This window comes from Chenopodium album, chromosome 15 (genome assembly GCF_948465745.1).
Source record: "Chenopodium album chromosome 15, dcCheAlbu1.1, whole genome shotgun sequence".
Classification (NCBI taxonomy): domain Eukaryota; kingdom Viridiplantae; phylum Streptophyta; class Magnoliopsida; order Caryophyllales; family Amaranthaceae; genus Chenopodium; species Chenopodium album.
In genome coordinates, this window is record NC_137848.1 from 39,659,396 (window position 1) to 39,671,025 (window position 11,630).

Genomic DNA, 11,630 nt, shown 5'->3' on the forward strand with positions numbered 1-11,630 from the left:
CTTGACAAATATATCCCTAATTAAAGCGCACAAAATTACGACCGTGTCCCTTGAGTTACGAAAAACGTTACTCATGATGAGTAACTTGTATTTCCCCTAGTTATACAACGCGTAGGAATCCCTAGCACACATAAAATTCTCAATCTACTATAAATTTCAATAATCTATAGTTATATATTAAAAAGCGTTCCTAAAAACGTTTATATTCCACATGTGCCACGTTACTACTCAATATCCCAAAAGAGGTTTGAACTCCTAACCTCATGGAATTACACCACATGTCTTACCATCTTAATTACCATTAATTTATGCTTAACTCTTCCACATAAATGTATTTAAACTTTGCATCTAAACTCAAGAACAAAGAGACACATATTATGCTTTATATTCTCTTCAATATTCAACTTTGCATTCCAAATTATTAATACTTTAAACACTTTATTATTAAAAAAAAATTTACTCAAAGTAATATCCCGGGGGCAACGCCAGGATGACACACTAGTTTGAGAAATTATTATTCGGTCTCGATAAATTTCAAAAATTTGATTTTGTTGGGTACCATACTGCACCAAATCGGACCCAATATGAAACGAAAGGAGTATTCCGCATAAGAAACACAATGGATCTAAAAAAACCTTCCTTTCTCCTAAGACCCATCATCCAACTCCCCTCCTCACACCAATCACCATAACCCCCACAAATAGTAGTCGCCCTTTGCGGCAAACCTCTTTGCATAGCTAGCTCATCAGACACCCCCAACACCCAACCAATCACTCAATCCAACCGACGATCGAATTCGTAGAGAGAGAAAAATGACGGAGGCTGTGATCAGGAACAAGCCAGGAATGGCGAGTGTGAAGGACATGCCTTTCCTTCAAGATGGACCTCCACCTGGTGGTTTCGCTCCTGTTCGTTACGCCCGTCGTATCCCCACCAAAGGTCCTAGCGCCATGGCCATCTTCCTCACCACTTTCGGCGCTTTCGCTTGGGGTATGTACCAGGTTGGCGAGGGCAACAAGAAGCGCCGGTATTTTCTATTTTCTCTCTCTTTTTCTTTTGTTCAAACTTGGATCTTGTTTATTTTATGCGTTTGACTTAGTGTTGCTATTTTCGATTGAATTTGATTGATGGGTATTTTGGGGATTGAGTTTGATTGATGGGTTTATTGGGGATTGGAATATTGGCGTGAAAATGGCTTGGATTGGCAGGAAATTACATGGGTTTTTGATGATTTTGTTGGATTCGTGTTTGAGATTGTTGTTGGGTTGTTTGTGAGCTTTTTAGAGTTTATAGGATGTAATGTGATTGGAATATGGAGCTGAATGAGCTACATTTAGTGGACTTAATTTAGGGTTTGTGAAATTGTTGGTATGATAAATGATTAGGGGATTAAATTGGATTGATGGGTATGTTGAGAATTTGAATATTGGCGTGAAAATGCCTTCGATTGCCTGGAAATTACATGGGTTTTTGAAAGTTTTGTTGATTTGAGATTGTTACTGGGTTATTGACTTATTGTTTGTGAGCTTTAAGAGATTATGGATGTAATGTGATTGGAATATGGAGCTGAATGAGCTATGTTTAGTGGACTTATTTAGGATTTGCTACAAAAACAAGGATTATTTCCCTTTGTGATTTTGTTCGTATGATAAATGGGTTTGTTGACTAGCATGAAAATTGTCGGTATTTGTCGTGTGAGAAGGCTTAACCAGGATAGGCTTTGGGTGTCGAACATATTGGCGAATAAGGTTAATGTGCTGTAAGATCATATATATGGTTTGATGTTGGCAATTGTTAAAGCGGGTCTATGTCAAGCATGCTAAACACTATAGTAGATGCACTTCATGGGTGAGTTTGTTTTGGCCCCTATGGGAGTATAGGCCAATGACTTTTTGCTGAGTTATTTTCAAAATTTTATGATAGGGTGGAATGAAAGGTTTGTTTGATACTCTAGAAAATTTGTTTCGTGTCTTGGCCAATGAATGTAGGGCTAAGTCCTTAACTACGCCCATCGCTGATAGTTTTCTTAACCTAGAATACAGATTGAATGGTTGATTTGTTGCAATAGATTTGTTGCATTAGATTTGTTGATGAGAAACCATGTTGAAGGTTGATGCATATTGAGAATGGACCTTTTCTTCATTGTGTTGTTCTATGCTATCCATTGTGTAATTATGAAAGGGCATAAATGATTTCCAAATCCTTCTTAGGAATTAATTATTTACAAGATTAATTGTATGTTGTTTATTGGATTGGTTCTCCCTTGGATAAATGAACTCCAAGATAAGATTTTCTCTTCACACATAATAGTTTACTCTATGACTCTATTACCGATAATGACGATAAGTGTTTATGGTGTTGTGAGGTTTTAAGTTATCTCACCCCTCCAATTCTTTTCTTACTGTCACCATTTACCTTTTATTATACTAGGAATCCAAGTGATTTTTAGCTTTTCTTGCTAAACATAGTAGATTAGTCTGAGATTTAAGAGAAATTAAAGAATTGTATCATAGATTGATAGAGAACAAAAGGTAGAATAGGGCCAAGATAGGATGGATAATATTGATTAATCAGTGTAATCAACCTATACATATACAACCACCCACATTTGACTGGTGGATTCTCTTTCAATACTACATATTGCTTAACAATGATCTGACTGCCCTTACAGTGAGTCTGTGCCTCCTTTATTGCATTCCTAACCTTCTTCTTAACTCTATTTAACTGCTTTCCAGCTCTACCCGGTAACTGTTTTCGAAACAAACTATCAATGACAAGTAATGTTATATCCCTTCCTTCTGGTACATGTAAACATTACACTATTACAGGTAGCTGTATCATGTGCTGATTTTCTGTATTTTACTCATAATGGCTTATGGCTTCTATTGTAGGGTTTTATGTCAATTGTAAACCTAGTAGCACGTTCTGTTTCCTTCAGGATCAGATTCTTTGATGTGACTCCGTTGATCTCTTACGTTTCACTGGGATTCTCACTGATATATGAGTCCTGAATTCTTTAATATAATTGCTCCACAAATTAATCTTTCTTTCTAGTCAATTTCATGTTCTAATGTCGATTAGTGAGTCCTTGTGTCTAGGAAAGTACAGTATGAATCTTTTGACGGGCAGATGATGCTGTGGCTGAGTTCCAACAAAGAGTCTACTGTTGCTTGAGTAGGTGCACCTAAGAGATTTTCTTCATTTTGGTGTCATTTAATGCAGAACTCTCTTTGTTCAGTAGCTTTTCATCAAGGACTAGGGCGGCTAGCAATTAATGTATATTGAATATTTGTGATGAATCATCTATTTCAACTACTACCCTTCTCTTAATTATACTTCCCTTCAAAATTGAGCTCATAAAGTATTATATTGACACATGGCAATATTGTGGAAGCCAACAATTTAGTGATATGTCATCCATGGGATGTGCTATTAAAAGTGCATGGTTAATAGCCCTTTTGGTTGTTATTGGTGTATGTGTATGTGCTTAAGTTGTAGAACGGTGCATACATTTGGTTGATAAGCAATTTTGCATAGGCTACTTTGACGGTAGTCTCACCTATATGTTTATTTTTTTTACATTCTTTTGTGGGAGAAGGCTAGATTTTGTTCATGCATAGTGCATAATTTGAATGCTTAGTTCTATTGTTGAGCCTTAAGCTGTTAGTAATTTTGTGTTTATTGATGAATATTGAAGAATGTGAATTGCTGAGATCATTCTTTTAAAATAGTGAGGTTACCTCTTACTTGGTTTTAATGGTTTACAATTACTTAGACACTAGAGGTTAAGTAAAACAATGTCGTTTATGGGTCACATATTTGGTGTATAAAGAGCCCCTTTTAGCCACTAGCCTACTACGAGGGTGGAAATGGATGGTAGTTTGATGGGATGAAGATTGCTTGTGGTTTTCTATGATAGGAAAGAGTGGTTACTTGTAAATTGAGTACCTATGACTTGGCTAAATTTTGAAGCCAACTCTTTTTTTCAGGGTAATGTCATGTGTGAATTCCATCAGTTTTTCTGAAAAAAACTTATCCCTCATCCATCACAGCCATTCTTTGGGAGACAGGGAGAGTGTTTGGTTTTGTGGAGGAGGTAATATATCCAGGAAAAATTGGTAACAAGCTTCCAATCATTCATATGTTGATGTAATGAACTGAGCTTACTGCTAACTTAACTCACGCAAGTAACAGGAAATAAAGAGGAAAAGAGGGATTCTTTAAGTGAACTTTATAATCTGATTTTTCGTAAATTGATTGAATATGAAGAATAACTAAGAATGGAAGCTTTAGTATTGATTGATAATGGTGGAAGGATTACAAATGATAGGTTTAATAGCTTAAGGCTATTAATCTCCAATAGTGAGTTTAGCTCACAACTCTCCAACAAATGGCTTTAGGCCATGACTCTCTAAGGTTTCCCTCAATACAAATTTCTGCCTACCTTCTCCTTTCTCCCCTCTCTGTATTTATACCAAAGCTAAAGACTCTAACCTAATAATACTCCTTAGGTTAGTCTATTACAGTTGAAGTATGTTTGGCTTAAAGTTTCCTTCTCTGTCAAGTTTATGTTGAATTTGAAAGAAAATTTTCTATTATTTTATATTTATATAATTATATTTGAAAGAAAATGGGGCCTAGCTTCCATTCTTTCATCTGAGAAGTAAATGGCCTTGAGTTTAAGGATTTAATTTTAATCATTTATATAATAAAATACTATAGGACAGTGGGCTTGTTTGTTTGGCCTTTCTGCAATCAACCATATCTTTAATTTGCAAAATGGATTGAACTATGTAATGAACCAGGAAAGGCTGTTTGAAGTAGTCAAAATGCTGTTCATGATGCTATATAAACAAGATTGTCTCATCATCCATGAATTTTGGGGGCTGTCAAGCAAAATCTCTGCAACCGGAATTCTTTTCCAACCTTAAAATCTTAAATCTTCAACCAAATCTCTCCTGCCATGAATTTGCCAATTGGCTCTTTTGTTACTAGATGTCATTGCTATATAATTTACCAGTAGCCTCCCTTCCCCTTCCTTGCCTAGAATTGACCCTTTCCAGAAGCTTTTAGCATTTGTATCAATTGCTGCTGAAGAACCTCGGGTAACATAGGTATTTGGAGGCTTGGATTGGGCATAGTTCAAATCAAGACTTGATCTACTGCTTGTTATCAGATTTCAGCTACTAAGCCCTGGATTTTTTTTTTTTTTAATTTTTTTTTTTCACATTTGAAAATGACTTGAAAATTAAATTATCTTATGGACATGAAGAAATTATGACATACACATTCACTAATTTGTTTATATTTTTCCTAAGAAATGAGTGAATGTAAATCTTATTTCAAAAAAAGTATATTGGTCAAGCAATAGATATGTGGATCATGGAGCCAATTAAGATGGGTGTTTACCTAAACTTGATACATGCACATGCAAAAAGGTTTATTGGGTTCTTTTAAGGGTGGTGCCATAGGAATTATCCATTGCCACACATTATTGATGTTCATTGTCCCGTGCTTTACCTCAGCGCTTTCCTATTGCTAATCTGATGTCACTTCAATCACACCAGTTCTGCTCTATCAAGAACCAATATCTATTGCAATCCCCTCTACATCCTTGAGACCTTGATGCTTTTCCAGGACTTCTTTCCTGATTGATTTGGTGAAAATAGCAGGTGGCCTACTGGAAGTGTGGGTGAAGATCAAGCCTAGATGTTAAGTCTCTCCTTTGTCTCATTTCCTCGTCTTTTTCCATTTCTATAGCACTAAAGCACTACAAGAACCCACATAGGAGAGATTGCCTTAAGTTTTCTGTACACTTTCTACAAGTGGTTAGTGTCCACTTCTAATTTGTCCTGTTACTCTAAATCTCATGTAAGCAACTGCTCTGTTTGTGTACTTATGACACGTATATGAATTTAAAGTTTATAAATAACTGAGAAGGTTTTTTGAAATTTTTAACATAACCGCCAGTCAATCAATAACTGTTGTGGAATGAATATATACTTCTATGTAGTGTTACCTTGATTACACGTTGAACATCATGTACTTATGCTAAATTTATGAATAGGGCAATAAAAGAAGAGAAATATGCTGCTCGCCGAGCCATACTGCCTTTGCTGCAGGCAGAAGAGGATGAAAGGTAGTTAAGCTTTATATTAGTTTGTGATTTCCTCTTGTTTATAATTTTGCAGTGGTTATTATACATCAGTCTAGTTGATTACCTGTTCATCATGATTCACAGATTTGTCAAAGAATGGAAAAAATACCTAGAAGATGAGGCCAGAATCATGAAGAATGTGCCTGGCTGGAAGGTTGGTGAGAATGTATACCATTCTGGGAGATGGATGCCTCCTGCAACTGGTGAGCTTCGTCCTGAAGTTTGGTGATCCATTTTGAGGATGTCTCGTTTAAGATCTTGTTCATCCCTAGCTGCAGCTGAAGAAATAATAATGTAGTAATCCAAATATTTCTTTACCCTCACAGTGAGTGAGTGTGTCTATTTGCTGCTGTTATAAATATGATTGCCATTTTAATTTTTGTGTACGGCACTAGTGGTTTTTTTCCTATACTCTGTCGTCATATTTTTGTCTTTAAATGTCGTTTTAAGGAATTGCTATTGGCATTTCAAAGAAAATATTTTATAACCTTTTTTGTGTAACCTTTGAATTCGAAGTTCATGAGCACTGATACATGATACTGGTGTTGCGTATGTGTCTCGACAGTCTCGCATATAGACTGTTTTAAGGTTTAAAAAGTATCCCAAACAAAGGTACAAAGTTTCTCAAGGGAAAACCTTACTAATTTGTCTATATATTGTGACAATCGTGAATTTTTGGGCTTCATTTTTTTTTTTTCCCAAATATCAATGGCTTTTATGACAAACACCCATCTGTGCATATAAATCTTTCAAAAGTTGTTTATATTAAGGGTTATTTTGTAAATTTAGCCGCCATACCCCTTTCTCTCTCCTCTATCACCACCACATAACCACTAGTACCACCTGCTGCACTACCGCATGACCATTAGCACCACCAATCGACCATCGAATGACCACTAACACCTAAGGGGTTAGTATGTACCCACTTTACATACTTTGTTATTAGGGTGTCTTTTGTTAGTGGGTGAGTGTTGGCATGACCAATTGACCATGGGAGGGGAGGAGAGAGAAGGAAATAATGTCCATGGGGGAAAGGAGAGTGAAAATTTGATAATATAAACATGTTTTGTTTATATAGGATATTAATTGGGTTTTCCTCTGTAGGAAAATGTTGGAATTTAGCAATAGGTTTATAATCATCGTATATCATTTAAAAGGTGGAAGAAATTTAATAAAATAAGCTTACGAAAATTATTAACAAATTCAATGTGGATTTCTAATATAGATACTAAGGAGTATTAAGAAAAATTGGGTAAAACTAATCAAAATAACATACGAATTTGATTGCACCAAAAAAAAAAAAAAAAAAAAAAAAAAAAAAGGAATTGATACCATAATAGTTTATTACTTAATATTGATGATTTGTTTACTTTTGGCTAAAGATTGATGTTTTTACATGTAATCTGGAAAGAGTGTACATGTAATGTACGAACCATAATAAATACACAATCAAAATCTATGGGGGTTAAGAAGGCAACCCAAATTGAAGCTCAAATATTTGGCTTCCTTAATCAATGAGTGTTGCGCTATGGGTCTCTTCCTATGTGGAGAAAGCCCATTTGATAATGTGTTAGTTTTTTGGGGCAACTAGTCAAGTTTTAGCCCAAGTGTGTTAGTGCTTCTTTGAGAAGCTACTACTTTAGTTGACTTTGGGGGTGCCTTTGCCGTGTGAAATGGTAGGCAAGAAAGGCTTGGTAACTCCTTTTAATTGCTGCCAACAAGTGGGAGTAAATGAGGGAAGCAAGTAGTTGAGAGTAGGAAAAAAAAAAAAACACAAAAAAGAACAACTCACGGTTTCCACTGCGCAGATTCAGAAATCAGCCCCGATCGAGGCTCATCCGTGGTCTGATTAAGCAAAATTCGACAGCTTGTCTGGGACATCTAGGGCTTTGTTTTCAACGGTCAGATTGTTGTTTTTCTGCTCTGATTTGTGACTTACGGCTACTGGACAGAACCTTAATTTTCTGGTTATATCTCTCAGTTTCTTCCTCAATTTTTAGCTCTTATGATTGTTGTTGTTGGGTAAATTGAGTACCCACTATTAGGATTCAGAATTGTGTAGAATTGTGTTAGTGTAACATTCCTTGATCATAATATAAGTGCAATTTGGGTGGACTCCTAAAGTTCCGTGGTTTTTACTCTTCACATCGAAAAGGTTTCCAACGTAAATATCGTGTGTCTTTTGCTTGATGTTTATGCTCGTTCTTTTCCTTAAGTTGTTGCAGTTTAAAGAGTCGATGTTGCTGGTGGTTTGTTGATCTTGGAGATATATCCAATAGCTTAGGTTAAGTGTGACCTTTGAACAAACTAGTAGCTTGTACGTACTTGTGGCTTGTTTGTTTGGTCGATTGATTATTCCGCAAAAGGTGTGTTTACCTTAACAATCTGGTATTAGAGCCACGACTTTGATATTGAGTTCTCGGGATGGAATCCAGTAATATTAACACTAGTAGAATGGTTAGCTTGAATGGAACTAACTATCATCTTTGGAAGAAAAAGATGAGAGATTTGTTGTATGTCAAGAGTTGGCATTTACCTGTGTTTAGTACTGAAAACCAGAAAGTAAAGTGATGAGCAATGTCAATTTGAACATGAGCAAGTTTGTGGGTTCATCGCCAATGGGTTGATGATAATGTCCTGAATCACATAAATGATAATGTGCATGCAAAGTCCCTTTGGGAAAAGCTTGAATCCTTGTATGCTAGTAAGTCTGGCAATTATACTAAGCGATTGATGGGCTTACAGTACAGAGAGAGCAAGACACTTTCAGATCACTTGAATGATTTTCATGGCCTTCTCCAACAGTTGTTAGCCATGGGAATCTAGATTGATGATGAGATTCAGGGACTTATATTGCTTGGTACTCTTCCTAATTCATGGGATACTTTCAGAATGACACTTGTAACTCTGCACCACATGGCAAAATCACGTTGGATCTTGCTAAGGTTGGTATCTTGGATGAGGAGATGAGAAAGAAATCTCATGGTGTGTCATCTTCGTCCGAGGAAGCATATGTTGCTGAGAACATGGGAAGAAGCAAGAACAGGGTTCCGAGTGGCAAAGATAAAAGCAGGGGCAAGTCCCGTGGGAGATACAAAAACATGAAATGCAACTATTGTGATAAAATGGGTCACATTCAGAAATACTACTACAAGCACTAGTACAAAAATGACCTAAGGTAACACCACATGGTATCACTTTCAAGGCTAAAAGCTTAACTAATTTATAAGTAACACTTTTGTAACACCTTGAGTGTAACACTTTTATATTAAGTAACACTATGTTGTAACACTTTGACATTAACTATGTATTAGTAGGAGAAAAAAGTTAAAAAAATAAAATAAAATAAAAAATTACACTTGATTTACACGGAGTATATTCTAACCCGAAGTCCAGATTGTTCCTTACCTTACAAACCACCAAACAATAGTTTTCTCTCTCCTCCTCACAACCACTTCCCTTCCCATGACCACCACCACCAATTTTCTTGCTAACAAACGCTACCACCATAACAACCAACCTCCACCACCAGCCCCCCCACTATACTCTCTCCTCCCTCCCTCTCATCACAATTTCTCATCTCCTTAATTTCTCATATCCTTCAATTTTCTCTTTCTTTGTCTTTCCTCGCAACAAAGGTGAAGAATTTCTCCACCACCTTACACAAGCCGACGCTGCGCTTCCACCATCCAAAAGCCACACCGTCATCACCTCTATTGCGTTCCTGCAAAACCGCGCCATCGGCACCTCCAATTGTAAGTTTTCTGCCTTTTTTTTTTTTTTTTCCAATTTAGGGTTTGTTTTGATTTTTGAATTGTTTTGATTTTGGGTATTTTGTTTTTTTTTATTTATTATTTTGATTTTACGATACAAATAAACGATGGTTCTGTGAATTTGGGGATCGGATTTCGTCTCTCTTTTATTTTATTTTATTTATTTTTTTTTTGCTTTGCAATTACTTGCTCTTTATTTGTTGCTGCTTGCTGCTGTGAATTTGTTAGGATTATGGTTCAAAATTTTGGGTTAGGGTTCGAATTTTTGGTTAGGATTCAAATTATTAGGATTAGGATTCGAATTTTTGGGTTAGGGATCAAATTTTGGGTTAAGATTCAAGTAGGAGGATGAAGATGATGATTAAGCGTTCCACGGAGCGAGGATGGGAAATTATGATGGGTTTGAGCAGAATTGGAATAATCATAATTATAGTCATAATCAAAATAATAGTAATAATCATTATAATTATAAGCTGTTTATACTAGTGGAAAAATGCTAGCCCACCGGTTCAAAACCCCCTATGCCACTGGTTTTGAACCGGTGGGCATTTGAGGGATGCCAAAAATAAAAAAAATGTCACCGGTTCAAAACCGGTGGCAATTCTATAATTTAACATTGGTTAACCGGTGGCAATTATGCAATAAAAAAATAATTTTTTTTTTCATTTTTTTCACTTAAAAATCAGGAGATACTTAAATATAATCATAATATACATAAATTACATATATATTCATCAATAAATTGTTAATTTACAATTAAAAAAAAAATTGTTCTTCGAATAGCTTGAATTTGCAAAAAATTAAAACAAAATTGTAAACTAACAAAAAAAATTAAATCTGCAAAATTAAAACAAAAAAAAACCATCCACGACCCACGACCCACGACCGAACCACCCCACCACCCACCTAAAACCACCCCACCAGCCACCAAAAATCACCCCACCACCCACCTAAAACGACCGAACCACCCCACCAAAACCCGTAACCCACCTCCCCATCCACCAAAACCCCAACCAAACTAGATTCCCACCCACCACGACCCCCATCCCCACCCAAACCACCATCCCCACCCCACCCCACCAAAACTCCCACCTAAACCAGATCCACCCGAAACAACTAGCCCACTCCCACCTTAACCTTTACCCTGAACACAAACCACCCACCACCACCGCAATTCAACCACATCACTATAAAATAAAATAAAAAAATCTTAAAAAACAACATAAGAGAAATAAAAAAGAGAACTTACCTTGAATTCCACCAAAACCCCGATATTGGCTTGAATTTGGGTTTCAAAGGTCAAATTCGACCGTAAAAATTCTAGATCTAGAGTTTTTAGGGTCGAATTTGACATGAAAAACCTGTACTTTGTTCTTAAAATCAATACCCTAGATTCCAAGGTTGTGGCGGTGGTTAGTGGCGGTGGTGGTGGTGGGCTTTGAGGGGAAAGAAGAGGAGGGCGACGAGAGAGAAGGAGATCATCGAGAGAAGAGAGAGAGGGGTAAGACGAGATAGACGAGAGAGCAGGAGAGATAGGGGAGAGAGGAGAGAGAAGAGAGGCCGGAGAGAGGAGGAGAGGGGAGAGAGGAGAGAGAAGGAGGAGAGAGGCCGTAGAGAGGAGAGATGAGTTAGGGTTAGGGTTTATAAAGGGGGGGGTGTTTTTTTTTTAATAAATAGGGCACCGGTGCAAACCGGTGGGA

General features: G+C 36.7%; 1 protein-coding gene across 1 annotated transcript; it reads left to right on the forward strand.

The window, feature by feature from the left end:
- The first annotated feature begins 633 nt into the window (after nt 1-633).
- Nucleotides 634-6,658, forward strand: LOC145582208 (NADH dehydrogenase [ubiquinone] 1 alpha subcomplex subunit 13-B). Its single transcript, XM_081639212.1, has 3 exons — nt 634-1,027; nt 6,068-6,139; nt 6,242-6,658. Exons 1-3 carry the CDS (start codon nt 813-815, stop codon nt 6,384-6,386), a joined length of 432 nt encoding a protein of 143 aa, XP_081495338.1. The 5' UTR covers nt 634-812; the 3' UTR covers nt 6,387-6,658.
- Nucleotides 6,659-11,630: the final 4,972 nt, after the last annotated feature.